General features: G+C 47.6%; 1 protein-coding gene across 2 annotated transcripts in view; it reads right to left on the bottom strand.

The window, feature by feature from the left end:
• Positions 1-26905, bottom strand: part of NCOA3 (nuclear receptor coactivator 3) — a 109514-nt gene that overhangs the window by 48514 nt on the left and 34095 nt on the right. For both annotated transcript variants that reach the window (XM_082272165.1, XM_082272166.1), the window contains exons 5-8: positions 26000-26174; positions 21083-21271; positions 7011-7112; positions 1040-1180 (exon numbers count right to left, since the gene is read on the bottom strand). In XM_082272165.1, the coding sequence (XP_082128291.1) occupies positions 1040-1180; positions 7011-7112; positions 21083-21271; positions 26000-26174 (607 nt within the window). The remainder of the gene's footprint in view (positions 1-1039; positions 1181-7010; positions 7113-21082; positions 21272-25999; positions 26175-26905) is intronic.

The following is a 26905-nucleotide window of genomic DNA, read 5'->3' as shown; positions in this document are numbered from 1 at the left end:
GAGCGCGCCGGCGCGGAGTGCGTGCGTCATTACGCACAACTCATCAGCCCTGCCCCTATATAAGGCTCTCTCCTGGCTTACTCCAAGGCTGGTTTATCGTCAGCTCCCTGTGTTTGTATCCTGTGTATTACCTGCTTTCCTGTTGTGACCCGACTTATTCTTGGACCTGTCTGCTCCCTCTCCTGTGATTTGACCTCAGCTTGCCTGACCACCCTTGTTTCCACTGCTACTTCTGCTGGATCTCCTGTGTACCGACCTTGGCTTATTTCACACGGACTGTCTCCTGTTTATCCCTCTTGCTACCGCTGACCCCGGATTGCTTGATTACTTGCATCAGGACTGATTACCCGTGTATGACCCTTGGCCTGGCCTTTACCTTGGCACCTGTATTACCAGATACCATCAAAGTTCCTGGAAGCTGTCCTGGGTGTCTACCTAATCCACCCATCTGTACTACACAAGCATCCAGTGCTCCTTGGGACGTGTCATCTCCTGTACCACTTCCAGGGGTGATCTGCACTGAGCTACAAGGGAAGCCCTCTCAGCACTTCGGCCTCAACCAAGGTATCTGACAACTACCCTCACAGAGTGTTACTTCAGCTTTCTTGCCCCCCCCCCTTTTTTTTTTCTGACAGCTCAGACAAGCTTTATCAATTCTGGACTTTGAACAGCTTATGTATGAGGAATTATTTAATCTCTGTGTACCTCCTGAGGCCAGTCAACTTCACTAAGTATATAGAAAGGGTTTTAATTTTAACCCCTAGGGGCCGAGCACACGGTGGCCGGGCCTGCATATCTGTGTGCATGAGTGCAGACAGAGCTGTGCCAAGAGCAAGCACCCTGCGCGCTCCCACCACAGTGACCGGTGGCTCACGAAAAGCGCAAGTTTGCTCCATGCAATCGGGAGTTTTCCGATCACGTGACCGCTGTGACATCCAATCATAGCGGTCACAAGGCCCGAGCCCACCAAACCCCTTAAAGGGCCGGCGCGCCAAAGGGTTAAAAACAATCATGCATGAATCTGGAACAAAGGCCTCACCTTCCTGATAGTGGCGTTTGGAGGTCCATTGCTGACCGTCGCTGTGACACAGGAACCTCTGGATACACCTGCGGATGGTGTCCTCAAAGCCCGGCCTCATTGAGTTACGCAGGGAGTTGGGGTCGATATTCACTACTTTGCCTGTTGAAAGGAGATAAAAGTGTTCAGTGGAATCTCAAGTCGCTGCTTGGCAACGGTGATCAGAAATATTGATGGGTTGAGAATGATGAAGGCCGGACGCTCACAAAGTCACAGTTAGGGTGGGTGGTGATCCCCAAGTAACGCTGGCTACACACTATACAATTTTCTTCTACAACTTTCCTTTAGATCAGGGGTGTCCAAACTACGGCCCTCCAGCTGTTCAGGAACTACAATTTCCATGAGGCTTTGTAAATCTCTGACCTTCACAGACATGAGTAGGCATGGGAACTGCAGTTCCTAAACAGCTGGAGAGCCATAGTTTGGACACCCCTGCTTTAGATTTACCAAAACCATATAATATGAGATCAGACCTAAACACTTTCATATTGTATGCAATCAGGCCGGCCCTTGCACTATATAGCTGAAGGTAAATCTAAAGGAAATTGAACAACAAAAATTGCATGTGTATCCAGCTTAACAGTGAGTGTTCTGGATTTTCGGTTGAGTTAATGGCTGTTCTAGGTTATGTACAGACAAGTAAATGAGCCTTCACCTGGAGTATACAGTGACAGCCATAATGGTGACTAAAGACACAGAGTATATAGCGGTGTAAGACAGCAAATCTCTTACTGCTCCAATGCTGCTAACAAAACTTCTACTACATAAATCACATTAAAGGATAAGTCACCTTTACAGGTAAAAAAATGTCCACTTTTTTCTTAGGAGCCCATGAAGCATCGCACCCGTGGTTAGCAGATTGCAGGTGCAATACCAGTCTCCTGCAGACTATCAGTAGAGCTGTCTGCCCGCATCTCCGATCCAGTCCAAGAAAGATCAATGAAGTAGAAGAGCGCTCAACCAGCACCCGCATAGTTCATTGAGACTTGCAAGCTGTCAGCCGCACTGTTCTCAAGATGCTAGTCAGGTACTAAGGAGGCACCAGTGCGTGCGAACACCTGAGCCTGGCTGTGTGCGTCTATAGACACCCCCCCCCTCTCCTGCTCACATTTTATGGCTGTGTGTGTCTATAGACACCCCCTCTCCTGCTCACATTTTATGGCTGTGTGTGTCTATAGACACCCCCTCTCCTGCTCACATTTTATAGCCGTGTGTCTATAGACACCCCCCTCTCCTGCTCACATTTTATGGCTGTGTGTCTATAGACACCCCCTCTCCTGCACACATTTTATGGCTGTGTGTCTATAGACACCCCCCTCCTGCTCACATTTTATGGCTGTGTGTCTATAGGCACCCCCCTCCTGCTCACATTTTATGGCTGTGTGTCTATAGACACCCCCTCTCCTGCACACATTTTATGGCTGTGTGTCTATAGGCACCCCCTCTCCTGCTCACATTTTATGGCTGTGTGTCTATAGGCACCCCCTTTTCTGCTCACATTTTATGCCTGTGTGTGTCTATAGACACCCCCTCTCCTGCACACATTTTATGGCTGTGTGTCTATAGACACCCCCCCTCCTGCACACATTTTATGGCTGTGTGTCTATAGACACCCCCCTCTCCTGCTCACATTTTATGGCTGTGTGTCTATAGACACCCCCTCTCCTGCTCACACTTTATGGCTGTGTCTATAGACACCCCCCTCCTGCTCACATTTTATGGCTGTGTGTCTATAGACACCCCCCTCTCCTGCACACATTTTATGGCTGTGTGTGTCTATAGACACCCCCCTCCTGCACACATTTTATGGCTGTGTGTGTCTATAGACACCCCCCTCTCCTGCTCACATTTTATGGCTGTGTCTATAGACACCCCCCTCTCCTGCACACATTTTATGGCTGTGTGTCTATAGACACCCCCCTCTCCTGCACACATTTTATGGCTGTGTGTCTATAGACACCCCCCTCTCCTGCACACATTTTATGGCTGTGTGTGTCTATAGACACCCCCCTCTCCTGCACACATTTTATGGCTGTGTCTATAGACACCCCCCTCTCCTGCACACATTTTATGGCTGTGTGTCTATAGACACCCCCCTCTCCTGCACACATTTTATGGCTGTGTGTCTATAGACACCCCCCTCCTGCTCACATTTTATGGCTGTGTGTCTATAGACACCCCCCTCTCCTGCACACATTTTATGGCTGTGTGTGTCTATAGACACCCCCCTCTCCTGCTCACATTTTATGGCTGTGTGTCTATAGACACCCCCCTCTCCTGCTCACATTTTATGGCTGTGTGTCTATAGTCCCCCCCTCTCCTGCTCACATTTTATGGCTGTGTGTCTATAGACACCCCCCTCTCCTGCTCACATTTTATGGCTGTGTGTGTCTATAGTCCCCCCCTCTCCTGCTCACATTTTATGGCTGTGTGTCTATAGACACCCCCTCTCCTGCACACATTTTATGGCTGTGTGTGTCTATAGACACCCCCCTCCTGCTCACATTTTATGGCTGTGTGTGTCTATAGACACCCCCTCTCCTGCTCACATTTTATGGCTGTGTGTCTATAGACACCCCCCTCTCCTGCTCACATTTTATGGCTGTGTGTGTCTATAGACACCCCCCTCTCCTGCTCACATTTTATGGCTGTGTGTCTATAGACACCCCCCTCTCCTGCTCACATTTTATGGCTGTGTGTCTATAGACACCCCCTCTTCTGCTCACATTTTATGGCTGTGTGTCTATAGTCCCCCCCCTATCCTGCACACATTTTATGGCTGTGTGTGTCTATAGACACCCCCTCTCCTGCACACATTTTATGGCTGTGTGTCTATAGACACCCCCCTCTCCTGCACACATTTTATGGCTGTGTGTGTCTATAGACACCCCCCTCTCCTGCACACATTTTATGGCTGTGTCTATAGACACCCCCCTCTTCTGCTCACATTTTATGGCTGTGTCTATAGACACCCCCCTCTCCTGCACACATTTTATGGCTGTGTGTCTATAGACACCCCCCTCTCCTGCACACATTTTATGGCTGTGTGTCTATAGACACCCCCCTCTCCTGCACACATTTTATGGCTGTGTGTGTCTATAGACACCCCCCTCTCCTGCTCACATTTTATGGCTGTGTGTGTCTATAGTCCCCCCCTCTCCTGCTCACATTTTATGGCTGTGTGTCTATAGACACCCCCCTCTCCTGCTCACATTTTATGGCTGTGTGTCTATAGACACCCCCTCTTCTGCTCACATTTTATGGCTGTGTGTCTATAGTCCCCCCCTATCCTGCACACATTTTATGGCTGTGTGTGTCTATAGACACCCCCCTCTCCTGCACACATTTTATGGCTGTGTGTGTCTATAGACACCCCCCTCTCCTGCACACATTTTATGGCTGTGTGTGTCTATAGACACCCCCTCTCCTGCACACATTTTATGGCTGTGTGTCTATAGACACCCCCCTCTCCTGCACACATTTTATGCCTGTGTGTCTATAGACACCCCCCTCTCCTGCACACATTTTATGCCTGTGTGTGTCTATAGACACCCCCCTCTCCTGCACACATTTTATGACTGTCTATAGTATAGGCACCCCCTTTTCTGCACACATTTTATGCCTGTGTGTGTCTATAGACACCCCCCCCCTCTCCTGCTCACACCTGAGGCTGGCTGTGTGTCCCACCAGCTGCTTCTGCCTTCAGGATAAAGAGCAGGGAATGGGCCAGTAAACATGTCATTTACAGGGCCCTTCCTTTTGTGAATGAACACCGTGAGTGATTGGAATCGATCACTCACTGCATTCATACATAGCTGAAGCATAGTAAACACAGTTTGTGAATGAACAGGAGGAGCCTCTGTACATTCACCATCCAGTTGCCCGTCAGCAAAATGCACCTTCACCTCTGTAGACAAAAAATGCTTGCACCGGCCCTGCAGATCAGATCCCCATCTTGAAGACTGGACAGTGTAACAATCTATCCTGGACCCACGCAGATCAGTCCCCAGTCTCCATGTGACCTGCCCCATGCTAATCACTAGGGAGGGAAGACGGCTTCTTCCTGCCAGCAGCAGTCTAGTAAGACACTCTTTCAGATTGTTCCTTTCAGAAAACACATATATATATAGATATATATATATATATCTATATATATCTATATATATATATATATATATCTATATCGGAATGTTGTCAGAGCCCTTCCATATACATAACGGGACTAAACAGGGGTGTCCATTATCCCCATTGCTCTTTGCCCTGGTGCTGGAACCCCTCCTTAGGTGGGTCCGCAATAACAAGGATATAGGTGGGGTTACATACATATATATATATATATATATATATATATATATATTCAAGGTTTCTTTTCTCTTTTTTTTTCATGCCTCCCCCCGTTCCTTCCTGCTCTTCTGTTTCTGTGCCCTCTTTAGTGCTTTACTTGCTACCTGCACTTTTTGAATAAAGAGAAAATTTATTTTTTTATTTCTTTTGTTTTTCTCCTCAGGCATGCTTGCATTCGGGATGAGTGCAGGCGTGGGCAGTCGCCCTCCAGGTCGTGCCCCTTCGCCTTCATTTGCTGGTGTTCTAAAATTTAGTCGGACCCGTGAAAATTCCGGACCCTCGTCACTTCCGCTGACGCTCCGTCACCACCAGCTGGTGCGAGCCCCGGTGCGCATGCGCACAAGACATCTTCAAGGTCCGATGAAATTCTAAGACTTAGCGAACAGCTGATTGAGAGGAGGAGGGGCTAAGGTGGGACGCACACACCGCCGCGGGAAAAATTTCTGTCACGGGGGCGAACCAAAGGTGCTGGAGACCCGAAAATGGTATCGTAGGTGGCCAAGACCATTCCCTACAGGTGATAAAAATTTGGAGACTCGGGGATGAAAGGGCGCGGAGCAGTGACCCCGAGGCCCAGTTCTCGGGGTCACTGCTCTGCGCCCTTTCATCCCCGAGACTCCAATTTTTTATCAGCCATAGGGAAGGGTCTTGGCCACCGACGATACAATTTCGGGGTCTCCAGCACCTTTGATTCGCCCGTGACAGCAATTTTCCCGCGGTGGTGTGTGCCTCCCACCTCAGCCCCTCCTCCTCCTCCTCTCAGTCAGCTGTTCGTAATTCTTAAAATTTTATCGGACCTTGAAAATGCATTGTGCGCATGCGCACCGGGGCTCGCAGCAGCTGGGTTATGACGTATCGTCACCGGAAGTGACAAGGGTCCGGAATTTTCACGGGTCCGACTAAATTTTAGAACACCGGCCATATAACAGACACCGGAGGCGGCTCCCGGAGACCTCCTAGCATGCACGGATAACTACATGATCTTATCACTCCATTTGCCTCAGGGCGGGTTATCCTACTGGTTATATGTATTTATGTTGTCGTTTTATTGTTTAATTGCCTTATTTGCTGCGATGATATGCTCTTATAGCCCGGTTTAAGTTATGTATTGTCGTCTACTGCAGTTGGTCTTCGCAAGTATCTCAAGACTTTGACATGTTGACTTTTTTTTTTCCCTGTCTGTACCGCATGCATTTTAAATAAAGAATTAAAAAAAAAAAAAAAAAAAAAAAAAGAATGTATTCAAGGAGACTAAGCTACTACTGAGTCCACTCTAAAGTCCACTCTAAAGAAGAGGGATACATTAGCAGAATAAAAATTTCAGACGAGTAACAGCATTCCTGCAGCGATACATCAATCCAACCTTCTTCCTTTCCACACCGGGGGATCCATCCAGGAAGGTCAGTGGTTTAAACCCCTCACATGCAATGCATCTGACAGCCAGCAGGTGGTGTGAGTGAGCTGCTGTCAGTCTCCCAAGATAACATCTGCAGTGCATTGCTTCTATTATCTGGGAGTAAACAGATTTGGGCTCAGGCTCGGCTCTCCTCTCCCGCACACACATGCCGCTGCAGCAGCCGCGTCTCACCTGAAAGGTCATGCCGGGTAATGAAGCTCTCTGGGTTGGCGGAGAAGCCTCTCTCTATGGCTGTGAAACGTCTGGCCACACAAATCATGCAGGATTGCAGGTCTGAAAAAAAAAAACAAAAGAAAAACATGGAGATAAAAATGAAACAGAATAAATATATAATTTCTGCATTATATACAACACCACAATGACAGATGCCTGCGTTATAACACCGGATATTCACCCCAATCTCTCTGCTATATACAAAATTCATCAATGTAAAAGGACTTTAATTCATGCAGATGGGCGTTGGAGACCCGTCCTTCATGCTGATGCGCTTTTTGCTGCGTGTGCATCCTCTGCGGAGCTGTGCGTGGGGTGGCCCACAGACAGAATTGGATGCAGTGGCTGCACAGACAAAATTTGACATATGACTGTCTGTGCAGCCGCTGCATCTGCATCCACTTCTATGGGCTTCTATGTGGCTAACAGAATCGGATGCAGTGGCTGCACACACAAAATTTAACATGCAACAGTGTCTGTGCAGCCGCTGCATCCACTTCTATGGGCTTCTATGTGGCTCACAGAATTGGATGCAGTGGCTGCACAGACAAAATTTGACATACGACTGTCTGTGCAGCCGCTGCATCCACTTCTATGGGCTTCTATGTGGCTCACAGAATTGAATGCAGTGGCTGCACAGACACAATTTGACATGTGACTGTGTCTGTGCAGCTGCTGCATCTGCATCCACTTCTATGGGCTTCTATGTGGCTCACAGAATTGGATGCAGCGGCTGCACACACAAAATTTAACATGCAACAGTGTCTGTGCAGCCGCTGCATCCACTTCTATGGGCTTCTATGTGGCTCACAGAATTGGATGCAGTGGCTGCACAGACAAAATTTGACATATGACTGTCTGTGCAGCCGCTGCATCCACTTCTATGGGCTTCTATGTGGCTCACAGAATTGAATGCAGTGGCTGCAGAGACACAATTTGACATGTGACTGTGTCTGTGCAGCTGCTGCATCTGCATCCACTTCTATGGGCTTCTATGTGGCTAACAGAATCGGATGCAGTGGCTGCACACACAAAATTTAACATGCAACAGTGTCTGTGCAGCCGCTGCATCCACTTCTATGGGCTTCTATGTGGCTCACAGAATTGAATGCAGCGGCTGCACAGACAAAATTTGACATGCGACTGTGTCTGTGCAGCCGCTGCATCTGCATCCACCTCTATGGGCTGCCCTGAGATGGATGCACATTGCAGAAAAAAAAGGGTCCAGCACAGAGGATGGTTCTCAGCACCCGTCTGAATGAGCCCTTAAACTTGGCCCAATATTTAGCCCCCCAATCCATAATTACTTCAGTGAAGATTTTATACCCCCCCCCCCTCATGACCAGGCCCATTTTCTGCTATACAGCACTGTGCCGCTTTAACTTGTAATTGCGTGGTCATGCAACGCTGTAAACCACTGGGCTTTTTTTATTTTTTTGCTATATAAAATTTTATATATATATATATATATATATATATATATATATATATATATATATATATATATATACACACACACACACACACACACATACACACACACAGTAGGCAAAATTTATTCTGCTACATCTTTGGTAAAAAAAAAAAAAAATACTAATACATGTATATTAATTGGTTTGCATGAAAGTTATAGCGTCTACAAACCAGGGTGAATTTGATTTAAATCACTAGTGAACAGACTCTATTTAAATCATAATTTTTAAAAAGCAGCTGTCATCTCTGTCCCACAGCGGCTCCTCCCCTGACAGTCCCATTCACTTTAATGGGACAGCTGGTGATGCGGCAGTGACACAACAAGGTGAGGGGCGTGGCGGCAGCGGGTGAGTGGATGCCCGCTAACGGGCGTTGCCGTGATGGATCTGAAATGACAGGTGCTCTTTAAAATGTAAGGACCGATTCTTGCTGGTAGTTAGAATCTTTAATATTTTCTAGATTGTAAGCTCTAACGAGCAGGGCCCTCTGATTCCTCCTGTATTGAATTGTACTGTAACTGTATTGTCTTCCCCCACACTGTAAAGCGCTGCGCAAACTGTTGGCGCTATATAAATCCTGTATAATAATAAAAATAATAATTGCAAATAAAATGAAGGGTTCCTATTTAAAATAATAAGCTATCAATTCAATCATACAGTTTGTAGTGTACATAGATTTTCAAAACAGTGGGATAAAAGGAATATTCCTGAACTTTGTTTTATCTCACGGTTACTGTTACATTGTGTGAATCCATCAATGCGGTGTGTGTTATCTCAGCTTGCAGAGCTCGGATTCATTGAACGAGTTTACCAAAAATGTAAATATTGCAGAATATGCAGCCTCATGCTACTTATAACTAAGCTCCATTGCATGCTGAATAAACAAAATTATTAATGCATCTTAAATAGAAAACTATCTTCAGATAGATTTTTACTCCAAAAGCATTTTATCAAAATAAATGTAATAAAAATTAAAAAAAGCTGATTTAAATAAAAAATAAAATAAAAAAAAATCCTTTATTTCTATCCACCTTGCTACAAACTAGAGCTGCACGATTCTGGCCAAAATGAGAATCACGATTTTTTAGCTTGGAATAAAGATCACGATTCTCTGTGTAACAAAACAAAAAAAAATTGGGATAACTTTACGGTTACGTTTTTTTTTTTTTATTCATTAAAGTTTATTAATTGCGTTTGAAAGACTGCTGCGCAAATACAGTGTGACATAAAATATTACAAAAATTGCCATTTTATTCTGTAGGGTCTCTGCTAAAAAAATATATAAAATGTTTGGGGGTTCTAAGTACTTTTCTAGCAAAAAAAAAAAAGATTTTAACTTGCAAGCAACAAGTGTCAGAAAAAGGTCTAAAACTTCCTTCCTCCCTGGCAGAGGGAAGGAAAAGATACAATGTAATCATTTTTTTTATAGTTACTGGGAGACATGCTGATAGGCGTTTGCGGACAATGTAATCATTTTGTTTATAGTTACTGGGAGTTTTCCACTGCCGTTTTCTCTGCTCCCTCAGCTATGCAAAGAATTGAGCATATGTCAGGCTTAGATCTCAGGGGGGGGGGGGTGAATCGAGATCGCGATTTTCATACGATTAATCGTGCAGCTCTACTACAAACTATGTTATATATACTGGAATGTTGAATAACATTTTTTAAACTACTAATGGCAGCGACTTATAATGGGACTGCGATAGTGTGACGGCCAATCTGACACTAACTGACTAACTGCCACTGACATTATTACAGTGATCAGTGATGATATTATACACCAGGGATTCCCAAAATATGGCCCTGCAGCTGTTTTAGAACTATATATCCCATGAGGCATTGTAAAACTCTGACATTCACAGACATGACTAGGCATGATGGGAATTGTAGTTCCTGAGCAACTGGAGGGCCGAAGTTTGGGAATCCCTGTTATACACTGTCAATGTACTAATGACACTGGCTGGGGAGGGGGTTAACATCTAGGGCAATCAAGGCATTAAATGTGTGCCTAGCTGTGTGTACAGTGTACTGCATTTAATCACTTGCCGAAAGCTCACTGTGCTGCTACTGCGGCACTGTGGCTCCCCTGGGTCCAGCGACGTAGACCTATGTCGCTGGACTCCTAGCGGACCCGGCGGTGCACGCCACCAGAGGCTCGTTTCCCGCTGTGTCTAAACAGTCAAGTCGTCGGAGGAGAGGCGGCGATTGCCGTCTCTCTTCCCCGATCATCGGGGAAAGTGTAAGAAGATCCGCCTGCTTGGGTAAACAAAGCAGGCGGATCTTCTCTGTGACAGACAGGGAGAGATCACAGGATTCAGGATAGCTGAACCTACGATCTCTGTCTGTCACAGAACCCCTCCCTCCACACATGTCAGTAAGCATGAGGCATACATTTAACCCTTTGATCACCAACAGTGTTAACCCCTTCCCTGCCAGTGTCATTAGTACAGTGACCGTGCATATTATTTAGCACTGATTACTGTAGAAATGTCACTGGTACCCCCAAAAGTGTCAAAAAATTCAGTTAGGGGTCCGATCTGTCCGCCGCAATGAGGCAGTCCAGCAGAAGAAAAGAAAAAAAAAAAAATCGCAGATCGCCACCATTACTGGTAAAAAATCAAAGAAAAACAATAAAAATGACAAATCTTTCCCGTAGTTCGTAAACGCGATAACTTTTGCGCAAACCAATTAAAATAAGCTTAATGCGATTTTTTTTTTTACCAATAATATGTAGCAGAAAACAAATTGGCCTAAAATGTTAAAAAAACTTTTTATTTTTTATTTTGAGGAATGTTATATATCAGAAAGTGAAAAATATATACAGTATTTTTTGTTTTCAAAGTTGTCGCTTTTTTTTCAAAAATTAAAATCGCACAGGTGATCAAAGACCACCAAAAGAAAGCTCTATTTGTGGGAAAAAAAAAGGACGCAAATTTAATTTGGGTGCAGTGTCGCACGACCGCGCAATTGTCCATTAAAGAAACGCAGTGCCAAATCGCAAAATTTGGCCTGGTCAGGAAGGGGATAAAATCTTCCGGTCTTAAAGTGGATTAAAAATACGCTCATTGAGAATTTTTTTGTAGCTAAATATATGACAAAAATTGAAAATATTGGATATTTTTTAACAGTCAAAGTAGAATGTGTCAATTTTTCGCAACATTTTCGCAATTTTTTTATTAATATCGCAAAAAATAAAAAGCACAGGAGGCGATCAAATACCACCAAAAGAAAGCTCTGTTTGTGGGAAAGAGAGGACGTAAATTTTGTTTGGGTACGGCGTTGCATGACCGCACAATTGTCAGTTAAAGTCAAGCAGTGCCAAGTTGAAAAAAGTGGCCTGGTCATTGAGCAGCAAAATCTTTCAGTCTTAAAGCGGTCAATATTAGATCGCTCTGTTTCTCATCCCTGCTTTGCATGGATGAGAAACTGACAGATCGCTCCCTCTGTACAGAGCTCTGTGTTGTTTACCAACACAGAGCTCTGGGCTGTGATTGGACACAGCGATCAACAGGTGTCGGTCGTGAATCATTGGCTAGGACTTGCTGACATGGGCGCATTCTAAACTGGGAAGTAGGCAGCGATGTACCCAGTACATCGATATGCATACAGCGGCCGCTCACCCGCATTGTGAGCGAGCGGTCACCAAGTGGCTCAAGTAAATCTCTCCCATATATGAGGGCTGCAAATATTAACCTCCCTCTAACAAACGGACAATATCTCGCCATTTTCAAAAAGATCACAACCCTAGTAAACGCACATTTCCAATGTAGAGTGCTGGGAGGGAGGAGTGCCCGGCATCCAAAATAACACAACTCTTGGTGTAGAATTATAATTGTTTATTGAAGGTGTAAAAAAAATACAGAACAACGATACAGAAACGCATTGGCCCGATCTGTATGTTTTACACTTCCAATAAACAATTATAATTCAGGGACACCGGGCGCTGCTCCCTCCTCAGCCAATTACTTCTTGTTGAGATTACGGCATTGTGGCACCAGAAAGGTAACAGCCCAAATCCCCCAAGGGAGAAAAAATAAAAATTGGGTTAATGGCGGTAAAAGTACGTATTTTCCGGCGTATAAGACGACTGGGCGTATAAGACGACCCCCCTATTACATGATCTACCGGTAATACTTATACTTAGGTTACCTTGGAGATATTCTACTTGGCGTATAAGACGACCTCCCATTTTTGGGGGAATTTTTGGAGGTTCAAAAGTAGTCTTATACGCCAGAAAATACAGAAATTGTAAAGTATTTTTTTTTTTAATAAACATGTTATATAGGAATTGAGTTTACTCCTCTTCATGTTAATATGAATGTTTTCCCTCTATTGGACATATAGCCTTAACCATAGATGATTCTGGAGGCCCGTGAGCTCCTTTTCCCCCCCCACATATACGCTGTATACATTTTTGAATATACCAGTTCAGGCTCTACGGCGGCCAATGAATTTTAGTTCCGATTTTTCTATTGAAGGTGTATATATACATACTTTGAGAAAAGCCTGCTACACATCTGGATCCTGAGGAAGCCCGACATATGGGTGAAACGCGTCGATCCATCTTATTACAGCAGTTATGTCCAAACCATGGCCCTCCATCTGTTCAGGAACTACAATTCCCATCATGCCTAGTTATGTCTGTGAATGTCGGAGATTTACAATGCCTCATGGGAATGTAGTTCCTGAAAATCTGGAGGGCCATAGTTTGGACATCCCTGTATTAAAGGATGTGTTGCAATACACCTTCTAGGTACTGTGTTTTTATATGACGTTTTTATTATCTTGCCTTAAATAAAAATTGGATTTTTGTAAGAACTTACCCTAAAATCCTTTTCTCCGAGTCCTCTGACAGACACGCAGCTCTCAATGCTTCTTCACTAATGGGTAATGCGCCATCTACAGGAGTAGACTAGGCAGTGAAACGTTTTCACTGGACATGCCTACAGGGGCTGCCCCTCAGGACATTACCCCAGACGCACTGTGTTCTCAAATCAGTTTTGTAGCAAGCAGTGAATGAAGACACAGCCAACCTCAAAATAGAGGGGCGGGAGCTGCGTCTGTCAGAGGACTTAGAGAAAAAGATTTTACGGTAAGTTCTTAAAAAAAATCTAATTTTCTCTTATGTCCTCTAACAGACGCAGCTCTCAATGCTTCTTCACTAATGGGACATCCCAAAGCAGTGTAAGCATGAGGGGTGGGAAGAACGCAACCAAAAGTGTTAACATATTTCCAAGGCCAAGAACGTAGTCAACAGGGCAACAAAAAGCTTAACCAAAAGGAGCTTACCCAAAAAAAAAAAAAAAAACGGTCATTACCAAAAGAGAAACCATAGTCTCCTCGTCAAATCAATCTTGTAGCTGCGTCTGTCAGAGTACTCAGAGAAAATAATTTTACGGTATTTTCTTACAAAAATTCTATTTTCTCTTATGTCCTCTGACAGACGCAGCTGTCCATAGTTTCTTCACCAATGGGAAGTCCCATAGCAGTGTAGGCATGAGGGGTGGGAAGAACGCAACCAACAAACGTTTCAGCAAGGCTAGAGAAGACATAGCCAACAAAGCAACAGAAGCTCAACCGAACAGGAGCTTACCCCAAAACAAAAATCCACCCCTGAAAGAGAACAGTAAATCTCTTCAGCAAACAGCAGCCTCCAAGACCTTGCGTCCAAAGGAAGCATCCGAGGATGCCATCAAATCAATCTTGTAGAGTTTTGTAAAAGTGTGCACAGACGACCAGTTTGCCGCCTTACACACCTGAGGCACCGAAGCCTGATGGCGAAAAGCCCAAGAGGCACTCAGCGCTCTAGTAGAATGCGCCCTCACAGGGAAAGGAGAAACCTTACCCTTCAATGAATAGGCCTGAACAAAAAAGTCTGTCTGAGCCACTTTGATTTGGTTGCAGCAGACGCAGCTGAACCCTTACGAGATCCCTCAGGAAGGACAAAGAGGGAATCAGACGTCCGAAAGGATACGTGGCCGACAGGTAAACCCTCATCGCCCGAACCACATCCAACCAACGCAAGGCAAATTCTCTGGGTTGCTTGGGCTTCGCACAGAGCAAAGGCAAAACAATGTCTTCATTGAGGTGGAAAGCCGACACCACCTTAGGGAGAAAGGATTGGTTAGGTCGCAGAACAACCTTAGCCCTAGGAATGACCAGATAAGACGAACGGCAATACAGAGCCGCCAACTCAGACACCCTGCGAGCAGAGAAGATAGCCACCAGAAAGGCAACTTTCTGAGATAAAGGCAGAGAGAGAGTTCTCTGATATCTTCAAAGGGAGGTCGTTGCAGAACGGACAAAACCAAATTCAGATCCCATGGAGGTAAAGGGGACCAGATGACGCACCCCTTAAATAAAGGTGCGAATCAAAGAGTTAGGTCGCCAAGGGACATTGAAAGTAAACGTCTAAGGCTGACACCTGACCTTTAATCATGCCCAACGCCAAACGTTGCTTCACTCCTTTCTACAAGAAGGCTAAGACCCTCGCCACCAAAAAGGCACAAGGATGCAACCCTTGCGACTCACACCAGGCAATATATATCTTCCAAGTACGATGATAAATCTTCCTGGAAGTCGTCTTCCTAGCTCTCAGCAAGGTAGGAATCAAAGAATCAGAGAGACCTTTGTCCCTCAACAGCCATGCCGTAAAAGCCAGCGACCATAAAGCAGAATGGAAGATCGGCTCTTGAGACAATAGATCTTCTCTCAGAGGCAGGGGGGCCTAAGTCTACATACCAAGACTGGCGAAGCCAGTCTGGGGCCACCAGAATCACCTGCTTCGCCGCCAACCTGCGGAGGAAAGCCATTAATCAGCTGATATTGGCTCCAAGGCGCCACCAACGCGTCTGTGGTGTCTGCCAGAGGATCTCAAGCCCTGGCCACAAACCTCTCCACCTTTTTGTTTAGTCGAGATGTGAACAGATCCACCTCCGGAGTTCCCCACCAGGAACACAGGAGGCAGAACATCTCCTGATGTAGGGACTATTCCCCCTGATCCAGGGACTGACGACTCAGATAGTCCACCTGCCAGTTCTCCACTCCTGGAATGTGAACTGTGGAGTGAGCTGGAACATGTGCCTCGGCCCAGGCGAGAATCTCGGCCACCTCCTTGGCCGCCCGGGCACTCCTAGTGCCCCCTTGGTGATTGATGTAAGCCACAGCCGTGGCATTGTCTGATTGCACCCGAACGGGGAGAACGTGGAGCCGAGACGTCCAATGGAGCAGGCAGAGTTTGATCGCCCTGAGCTCCAGAACATTGATCGGTGAGGATGTTTCCTCCGTCGACCACAGGCCTTGGGCACAAAGCATGTCCAACACCCCACCCTGTCAGGCTTTCATCCGTGGTGACCCCTATCCACAACAATGACAGGAACCATTTGCTGTGGCATAGAGCAGGTGACCAAAGCCACCTCAACAGCTCCGACCTCGTGAGACGGCTTAGACATATCATCCTGTCCAAAGACTGCGGATCCTTGTTCCATTTGGCAAGGATCTCCGCTTGTAAAGGCCTTGTGTGAAACTGGGCAAACGGGACTGCCTCGAAGCAAGCTACCATGCAGGTCTGCAGGGAGGAGAGATCGTTGTCCAAAAGAACCCTGATCTCGCCCTGTAAAGTCTGAAGTTTTTCCTCTGGGAGAAAAACCTTTGATTTAGCGGAGTCCAAGACCATACCCAGATAATTCAGACGTACTGACGGAGTCAGTGCAGACTTCTGGAAATTGATGGTCCACCCGAACTCCTGTCAGATCGACCGACCGAGTGGCACACGAGCTCGCCTTCAGCAGGAGATCGTCCAGGTAACCGAGGACCGCAATCCCCCTCTTGCGCAGCAGAGCCAGCACTGGGGCCAAAACCTTGGTGAAAACCCTGGGAGCGGAAGCTAGATCAAAGGGTAATGCCACAAATTGAAAATGCTCCTCTGCTACTGCGAAACGGAGATACCGCTGATGGCCCTTGTAAATAGGGATGTGTAGATATGCATCCGTCAAATTGAAGGAGGCCAGAAAATCTTCTTGGTTTCAAGATGCCTACACCGACCGGACGGATTCCATCTGAAACTTTTGCACCTGCACAAAGCGGTTCAGCGACTTGAGGTACAGAATTGGATGCACCTTGCCCTCCTTCCTGGGTACCGTGAACAGGTTTGAGTAAAAACCTCGAAACCTGTCCCGCTGGGGAATCGGGACTATGACTCCCCATGCAAGAAAATCCTGCACTGTCCCCTTGAGATCCATTAAACGATTCAGAGACAGATGGAGATTTGATGGAAAGAACCTGTATGCTGGGCGAGAACGAAATTTGATCTTGTACCCTGTACAAATCAATTTGTGAACCCACCTTTCTGAAATCAGAGAGGTTCAGGGTTCCGAAAGGATTTGAGAAATGAGAAAATGATTTGAGAGCGTAGTGTGTCTGGGGTTATGTCGTGAGGGACAGCCCCTGTAAGCGTGTCAAGTGAAAACTTTTTACTGCCTAATCTACTCCTGGAGATGGCGCATTACCCATTAGTGATGAAACATTGAGAGCTGCGTCTGTCAGAGGACGCAAGAGAAATTTATATTTTTATAATTTGTGGAGGGGGTAGGGACTATCTATATAGAAGGATCACTGGCGCTCAGTGATCATTTCATAGATAACAAAAGTCGATCGTGTTTACAACAGCTGACCGTCCTCTCTCAGTGGGTAATGAACGCAGGTGCCTGGCGGCAGACACGGCCGCCGGTCCCCTGGATCGGCACCCCTGCTGTCTAGTGGGGGCGAGAGCACGCTATTGCGCACTAGCAGCCCAGCACCACTTGCGCGACCGACGTATTCCCTACGTCGTTTCGCGCAGCCGAGCCAGCCTGCCAGTGAAACTGGGGCGGGCGATCGGCAAGTGGTTAAGTATGACCAGGTGCTCCAATATGAGATTATACATATATAAAGGATGTAAAAGAAAAGCATAAATAGTCTATATATCTATATATGTATATATATATATTTGAAAAAAAAAAGAATCATAAAATGTCCCAAAAGAGTCCTTAAAAGTGGTTGTAAATCTCAGACATGAAATCTGAACAAAGCATATCTCTATAGTGTGTACTTGCACTCAATGTCATTTCTGTCTGCTGCCCCCTTCCTCTGATATCTGTACGAGTCAAGTCTGACAAGTTTTCCGGACACCAAGAGAAAAATGGTGATAGGGGAGGGACCTCCAGCTGACTGACAGCCTCAGCTTTGTTCCTGTGTGAAGGTGGCTGTGTCCCTTCCATCATTCCTCTCCTCACTGAGCTCAGTGTGCGATTTCAGCTCCCCACCACCTTTTTTTTCTGAACTCTCAGACAAGCTTTAGAATGTGGGACTTTGAACGTTTGTAGAGAAGACTGCAGATAAACAGGTACAACCCGGGCCTGTTCACACCACGTATAACACAAGAACACACTATGTGTTCCTGTGTGATTCATATGCGATCTGGGTCCAATGCAATGTCAGCCAATTCATTTAAAAGCAGAATTCCGGCCTCAAATACCCCTATAATACTAATCCAACGCCCTTTACAGAACCGCTATTCTCATACTTACAAGGTGTACGGTAATGGGATTTTAGTCACAATCGTACTTTTATAAAACGCTGTATGGGCGCGGCCATCTTGGATGTGGGCATCTGAAGAATCAGTGTAATCTGCTGTGCCCTTCTTCCTGATTCCAGGGAGTGTTCTGGGAGTTCTTCCTGATTCCAGGGGAGTGGTCTGGGAGTTCCTCCTGATTCCAGGGAGTGGTCTGGGAGTTCCTCCTGATTCCAGGGAGTGGTCTGGGAGTTCCTCCTGATTCCAGGGAGTGGTCTGGGAGTTCCTCCTGATTCCAGGGAGTGTTCTGGGAGTTCTTCCTGATTCCAGGGAGTGTTCTGGGAGTTCTTCCTGATTCCAGGGAGAGTTCTGGGAGTTCTTCCTGATTCCAGGGAGTGTTCTGGGAGTTCCTCCTGATTCCAGGGAGTGTTCTGGGAGTTCTTCCTGATTCCAGGGAGTGTTCTGGGAGTTCTTCCTGATTCCAGGGAGTGTTCTGGGAGTTCTTCCTGATTCCAGGGAGTGTTCTGGGAGTTCTTCCTGATTCCAGGGAGTGTTCTGGGAGTTCTTCCTGATTCCAGGGAGTGTTCTGGGAGTTCTTCCTGATTCCAGGGAGTGTTCTGGGAGTTCCTCCTGATTCCAGGGAGTGGTCTGGGAGTTCCTCCTGATTCCAGGGAGTGGTCTGGGAGTTCCTCCTGATTCCAGCCTCCTGGGAGTGATGACAAACCGCTCCCAGGATGCAATGCAAAGGCGGAAGTGATTTCGGAGGCCGCGGCCACAGAGGGGGGGAGAAGGAGGAAGTAAAATCAAAAATGCCCTGAAAATAAGGTAAGGGACCCCCGAAAAAAATTGAAAATGCCCAATTGTTGATCAGCATAGCGAGCGCTCCAGGAATCAATAAAGTTGCTAAATAGGCCAGAACTCCGCTTTAAATGGGCTGAAATTGTCCAGACCACTCCAAGAGTAGTGCATCGCTACTTTAGAAAATGTACGGGTCCCCTCACGGAGGTGTGCAGAGAGTGTAACTTCAGCTTTCTGCCCCTTTTTTTCCGATAGCTCAGACAAGCTTTATTAAGTCTGGACTTTAAACAGGAGAGGGTTGCAGATAAACGGGTACAACTTATGTAGGACAATTTGGCCTCAGGTGATAAAAACAGGTGAAACAGTCACTTTACTGTGTATATGTAGGGGTTCACAATACAAGATCTATGGTCACCTGTCTACATTAGCGGCTGCTCCACAATGAAATTGAAGTGGTCTCTGTAGGACATAGAAAAAGACAATAGGGGGCGCCAACCAAGTACAGTACATAGGTACTCTTATTAAAAAACAAAAACAAATGGCATCTTGCTTGCAGAACACAAGGGATCGCTCAGCTTATATAGTATGCCATCAGGTTGCTGATCAGCCTGGTGGTGTGCTCATATGGGGCTGCCATTTGTCTTTTTATTAAGAGACTGCACTTAGTTGGTGCCCCGTGTTGTCTTTTTCCACATCCCCAATGGGGTCCATCACCACAACCCACTGGAAGTGACCCCTTACTCCCCACGGAGCCACCCACAAACTGAACCCACTGCAAGTGACCCCTTACTCCCCCATGGAGCCACCTACCAACTGCAACCACTGCAAGTGACCCCTTACTCCCCCATGGAGCCACCTACCAACTGCACCCACTGGAAGTGACCCTTTACTCCCCCATGGAGCCACCCACCAACTGCACCCACTGGAAGTGACCCCTTACTCCCCATGGAGCCACCCACCAACTGCACCCACTGGAAGTGACCCCTTACTCCCCATGGAGCCACCCACCAACTGCACCCACTGCAAGTGACCCCTTACTCCCCATGGAGCCACCAACCAACTGCACCCACTGGAAGTGACCCTTTACTCCCCCATGGAGCCACCCACCAGCTGCACCCACTGGAAGTGACCCCTACTCCCCATGGAGCCACCCACCAACTGCACCCACTGGAAGTGACCCCTTACTCCCCATGGAGCCACCCACCAACTGCACCCACTGCAAGTGACCCCTTACTCCCCATGGAGCCACCCACCAACTGCACCCACTGGAAGTGACCCCTTACTCCCCATGGAGCCACCCACCAACTGCACCCACTGGAAGTGACCCCTTACTCCCCATGGAGCCACCCACCAACTGCACCCACTGGAAGTGACCCCTTACTCCCCATGGAGCCACCCAACTGCACCCACTGGAAGTGACCCCTTACTCCCCATGGAGCCACCCAACTGCACCCACTGGAAGTGACCCCTTACTTCCCACGGAGCCACCCACCAACTGCACCCACTGGAAGTGACCTCTTACTCCCCATGGAGCCACCCACCAACTGCACCCACTGGAAGTGACCCCTTACTCCCCATGGAGCCACCCACCAACTGCACCCACTGGAAGTGACCCCTTACTCCCCATGGAGCCACCCACCAACTGCACCCACTGGAAGTGACCCCTTACTCCCCCATGGAGCCACTCACCAACTGCACCCACTGGAAGTGACCCCTTACTCCCCACAGAGCCACCCACTAACTGCACCCACTGGAAGTGACCCCTAACTCCCCATGGAGCCACCCACCAATTGCACCCACTGGAAGTGACCCCTTACTCCCCATGGAGCCACGCACCAACTGCAACCACTGGAAGTGACCCCTTACTCCCCATGGAGCCACCCACCAACTGCACCCACTGGAAGTGACCCCTTACCCCCCACGGAGCCACCCACCAACTGCACCCACTGGAAGTGACCCCTAACACCCCATGGAGCCACCCACCAACTACACCCACTGGAAGTGACCCCTAACTCCCCATGGAGCCACCCACCAACTGCCAATGACCGATAAAAACTGTCCAGCCCAAACCAGATGCCCAGAAACATTACAAGACCATCAACATGGATCTTCAACTTCAAGATATCGGTCTTTGTGAACTCCTTATTTTATTAACAATCGAAGTTACTTGGAAACGATTACACAACATCCACTGCAGGCGAGTCACTGACCTTCCCCCTCCTCCATCATGGCACGTGGCTGCGATAAGGCGAAGCACTGCATGGTCTCGTATCTCTGCCGTGGATCCATACCACCTCCTCCGTCCTCCATGTGGTCCATAGTCGTCTTCACCAACATGCGACAGTTGAAGGTGTGACTCTTCTGTCTGGGGGTCTCGTTCGACCACGGCACCCCATTAACTTTAGCAAAAAGAAGACGGCTCCAGGTTAAATGTTTATTTACTACAACGGTCCTCATGTTTTTTCAGGATGACAAAGCAGAAGGAAGATTTCAGATGGCAATACAATCAATCATTTACAGATTTCAACCTTGGTTTCTTTTTAAAGAAAAAAAAAAATGGGTTGGTAAATACCAGGACGTTAGGAGGGGCAAGAGAAAGAAGAGGCGGGGACAGGAAAAGAGGCGGAAAAAGAAGAAGCGGGGAAAGGGAAAGAAGAGGCGGAAAAAGAAGAAGCGGGGAGAGGGAAAGAAGAGGCGGAAAAAGAAGAAGCGGGGAGAGGGAAAGAAGAGGCGGAAAAAGAAGAAGCGGGGAGAGGGAAAGAAGAGGCGGAAAAAGAAGAAGCGGGGAGAGGGAAAGAAGAGGCGGAAAAAGAAGAAGCGGGGAGAGGGAAAGAAGAGGCGGAAAAAGAAGAAGCGGGGAGAGGGAAAGAAGAGGCGGAAAAAGAAGAAGCGGGGAGAGGGAAAGAAGAGGCGGAAAAAGAAGAAGCGGGGAGAGGGAAAGAAGAGGCGGAAAAAGAAGAAGCGGGGAGAGGGAAAGAAGAGGCGGGGGAAAGAAGAAGCGGGGAGAGGGAAAGAAGAGGCGGGGGAAAGAAGAGGCGGGGGAAAGAAGAGGCGGGGGAAAGAAGAGGCGGGGGAAAGAAGAGGCGGGGGAAAGAAGAGGCGGGGGAAAGAGGGAGGGAGAAAGGAGGGGGGGGAGAAGAAGTGTGGGAAAGGAGGGGAGAGAAGAGGTGGGGAAAAGGAGGGGTAGAAGAGGCGGGAAAAAAGAGGGGGTAGAAGAGGCGGGGAAAAGGAGGGGTTAGAAGAGGCGTGGGAAAGGAGGGGTAGAAGAGGCGTGGGAAAGGAGGGGTAGAAGAGGCGTGGGAAAGGAGGGGTAGAAGAGGCGTGGGAAAGGAGGGGTAGAAGAGGCGTGGGAAAGGAGGGGTAGAAGAGGCGTGGGAAAGGAGGGGTAGAAGAGGCGTGGGAAAGGAGGGGTAGAAGAGGCGTGGGAAAGGAGGGGTAGAAGAGGGGGGGAGAAGAGGCGGGGAAAAGGAGGGGTAGAAGAAGCGGCGAAAAGGAGGGGGAGAAGAGGCGGGGAAAAGGAGGGGTAGAAGAGGCGGGGAAAGGAGGGGGTAGAAGAGGCGGGGAAAGGAGGGGGTAGAAGAGGCGGGGAAAGGAGGGGGTAGAAGAGGCGGGGAAAGGAGGGGGTAGAAGAGGCGGGGAAAGGAGGGGGTAGAAGAGGCGGGGAAAGGAGGGGGTAGAAGAGGCGGGGAAAGGAGGGGGTAGAAGAGGTAGGGAAAGGAGGGGTAGAAGAGGCGGGGAAAGGAGGGGTAGAAGAGGCGGGGAAAGGAGGGGTAGAAGAGGCGGGGAAAGGAGGGGTAGAAGAGGCGGGGAAAGGAGGGGTAGAAGAGGCGGGGAAAGGAGGGGTAGAAGAGGCGGGGAAAGGAGGGGTAGAAGAGGCGGGGAAAGGAGGGGCAGAAGAGGCGTGGGAAAGGAGGGGCAGAAGAGGCGTGGGAAAGGAGGGGCAGAAGAGGCGTGGGAAAGGAGGGGCAGAAGAGGCGTGGGAAAGGAGGGGCAGAAGAGGCGTGGGAAAGGAGGGGTAGAAGAGGCGTGGGAAAGGAGGGGTAGAAGAGGCGTGAGAAAGGAGGGGTAGAACAGGCGTGGTAAAGGAGGGGCAGAAGAGGCGTGGTAAAGGAGGGGCAGAAGAGGCGTGGTAAAGGAGGGGCAGAAGAGGCGTGGTAAAGGAGGGGCAGAAGAGGCGTGGTAAAGGAGGGGCAGAAGAGGCGTGGTAAAGGAGGGGCAGAAGAGGCGTGGTAAAGGAGGGGCAGAAGAGGCGTGGGAAAGGAGGGGTAGAAGAGGCGGGGAAAGGAGGGGCAGAAGAGGCGTGGGAAAGGAGGGGTAGAAGAGGCGTGGGAAAGGAGGGGTAGAAGAGGCGGGGAAAGGAGAGGCAGAAGAGGCGTGGGAAAGGAGGGGTAGAAGAGGCGTGGGAAAGGAGGGGTAGAAGAGGCGTGGGAAAGGAGGGGTAGAAGAGGCGTGGGAAAGGAGGGGGTAGAAGAGGCAGGGAAAGGAAGTCGGGGAAACTCATATCTCCATCCCAGTAACTTACAAAGAAGTGAAAATGAAATTCCCATGGGACATTTTTTGAGGTCACACAATCACAGAAAAAAAAAAAAAAGTCAACATCTTTATTGAAAACAAATCAAGATAAGAAAAAAGTTCAAAAACAATAAGGCTACGTTCACATGTTAGTGATCCGGAAATCATTGCAAATCGCGGGACGCCTGTGCTTTGCCGTTGATTTGCAATGGCACCCCAAACGCTGTGCGATGTTGCCGCGATTTCCGCCTGCCGAATTGCAGTAACATTGCGCAAACAAAATCACGGGTCGCATGACGCCCAAAAGAAGCTCTTGTACCTTTTTTGGGCGTCATGTGACCCGCGATTTTGTTTGCGCGATGTTACCGCGATTCGGCAAGATCGCACAGCGTTTGGGGTGCGCCATTGCAAATCAACGGCAACGCACAGGCATAGGAAGGAGCTGGCACATTGATTATTGGGGATCTATAGGAAGGAGCTGGCACATTGATTATTGGGGATCTATAGGAAGGAGCTGGCACATTGATTATTGGGGATCTACAGGAAGGAGCTGCCACATTGATTATTGGAGATCTGTAGGAAGGAGCTGCCACGTTGATTATTGGAGATCTATAGGAAGGAGCTGCCACATTGATTATTGGAGATCTATAGGAAAGAGCTGCCACATTGATTATTGGAGATCTGTAGGAAGGAGGTGACATTTATTATTGGAGATCTGTAGGAAGGAGCTGGCACATTGATTATTGGAGATCAATAGGAAGGAGCTGGCACATTGATTATTGGAGATCTATAGGAAGGAGCTGGCACATTGATTATTGGAGATCTATAGGAAGGAGCTGGCACATTGATTATTGGAGATCTATAGGAAGGAGCTGCCACATTGATTATTGGAGATCTGTAGGAAGGAGCTGGCACATTGATTATTGGAGATCTATAGGAAGGAGCTGCCACATTGATTATAGGAGATCTATAGGAAGGAGCTGGCACATTGATTATTGGAGATCTATAGGAAGGAGGTGACATTTATTATTGGAGATCTGTAGGAAGGAGCTGGCACATTGATTATTGGAGATCAATAGGAAGGAGCTGCCACATTGATTATTGGGGATCTATAGGAAGGAGCTGGCACATTGATTATTGGAGATCTGTAGGAAGGAGCTGGCACATTGATTATTGGAGATCTATAGGAAGGAGCTGGCACATTGATTATTGGAGATCTATAGGAAGGAGCTGGCACATTGATTATTGGAGATCTATAGGAAGGAGCTGCCACATTGATTATTGGAGATCTGTAGGAAGGAGCTGGCACATTGATTATTGGAGATCTATAGGAAGGAGCTGCCACATTGATTATAGGAGATCTATAGGAAGGAGCTGGCACATTGATTATTGGAGATCTATAGGAAGGAGCTGGCACATTGATTATTGGAGATCTATAGGAAGGAACTGGCACATTGATTATAGAAGATCTATAGGAAGGAGCTGGCACATTGATTATTGGAGATCTATAGGAAGGAGCTGGCACATTGATTATTGGAGATCTATAGGAAGGAACTGGCACATTGATTATTGGAGATCTATAGGAAGGAGCTGGCACATTGATTATTGGAGATTATTGGGGATCTATAGGAAGGAGCTGCCACATTGATTATTGGAGATCTGTAGGAAGGAGCTGGCACATTGATTATTGGAGATCTAGAGGAAGGAGCGGCCACATTGATTATTGGAGATTATTGGGGATCTATAGGAAGGAGCTGCCACATTGATTATTGGAGATCTGTAGGAAGGAGCTGGCACATTGATTATTGGGGATCTATAGGAAGGAGCTGCCACATTGATTATTGGGGATCTATAGGAAGGAGCTGGCACATTGATTATTGGAGATTATTGGGGATCTATAGGAAGGAGCTGGCACATGATTATTGGAGATTATTGGGGATCTATAGGAAGGAGCTGCCACATTGATTATTGGAGATCTATAGGAAGGAGCTGGCACATTGATTATTGGAGATTATTGGGGATCTATAGGAAGGAGCTGGCACATTGATTATTGGAGATTATTGGAGATCTATAGGAAGGAGCTGGCACATTGATTATTGGGGATCTATAGGAAGGAGCTGGCACATTGATTATAGGGGATCTATAGGAAGGAGCTGGCACATTGATTATAGGGGATCTATAGGAAGGAGCTGGCACATTGATTATTGGAGATTATTGGGGATCTATAGGAAGGAGCTGGCACATTGATTATTGGGGATTTATAGGAAGGAGCTGCCACATTGATTATTGGAGACCCGTTACAACTTTTTAATGAAAAGTGGAAAATATATAAAAAAAACAGTTTCTGGTGCATTTTATTGTTTTGTAAATTATTCTTATCTCGATAGGTTTTCAATAAAGTTTTTGGCCTTTATCATTTATATTTGTATGACCTCCAGATTGATTTTGACCTCTTTCAGGGGAAAGGGTTGAGGTGGGGGAAGGGCTGGAATGATTAGGAAGTGTCACTTCTATCATACCTGTGGATTTGGAATCATTAGGAAATGTCACTTGTTTCATACCTGTGGATTTTGGAATCATTAGGAAATGAGGTCTTGGTGTCACTTGTTTCATACCTGTGGATTTGGGGAGATTCTTGAGGAAGTCCTTGCGGTCATCTTCATGTAGGATGGAGTAGACGCTGGTGTTGACCAGATCCTCCTGCTTGTACTGCAGGTACTGAGTGACGTTCTCCGATACGAACACAATGCTGCCTTCCCGGTTCACCACGAACAGGAATCCGTCCAGAGCCTGCCGAAAGAACCGTGCAAACGTCACATCGGAGAGAACGGCCCGGTCCTATCCCAGCGGCGTCTCCATGGGCCGGAGGACGGACCGCACCCTCCGGGCTCACTCACCCAGACTGGATGCCAGGACATCTGGACCGGAGGACAGGCGGACATGTGCAGCAGAAAGCGGCGGTGACGGCGGCGGCTTCTCCTCCCTCCCTCCTCCATGTCCAACAGCACATGGCTTCTCCTTTCGGCCAATCGGGAAACGCGTCTTCAGGACGCGCTTTCCGATTGGCCAGGAGGCGGATCCGTGTGACAATAGCGAATTTTCATTCGCTATTGTCACACAACTGGGTGGGGCTTGGGGGCGCAGTGCTCTGGCTCCAGCTCCACCTCTTTTTATTTTAAGCCTATTAGAGCCTCTGGCTCTAATCACATGGTTAAAAAAAACAAAGCCACATGGAACTCCGTGCGGGCAGAAGCATGGATAGGGGGGCGGCGCCTCTAATGCAGCGGACTGTCCATGTCACATGTCAGACTTACCAATACAGAGATCCATCATTTTTGGTTTTAACTGCCTGAAATTCGTATTTGGGCTTGAAGACTTTGGGGTTGATTTACTAAAAGTGGAGCACCCAGAATCCGGCTGGCCAATCAGTGACCAGTTTATTTTTTTGTCAAAGCTTAACCACTTGCTTACTGGGCGCTTATACCCCCCCCCTTCCTGCCCAGGCCAATACTGGGCACTTA

This window comes from Pelophylax lessonae, assembly GCF_965119305.1.
Source record: "Pelophylax lessonae genome assembly, chromosome: 11".
Taxonomy (NCBI): Eukaryota; Metazoa; Chordata; class Amphibia; order Anura; family Ranidae; genus Pelophylax; species Pelophylax lessonae.
Note: the sequence above shows the minus strand (reverse complement) of the source record. Positions and strands in the feature narration are given on the sequence as shown.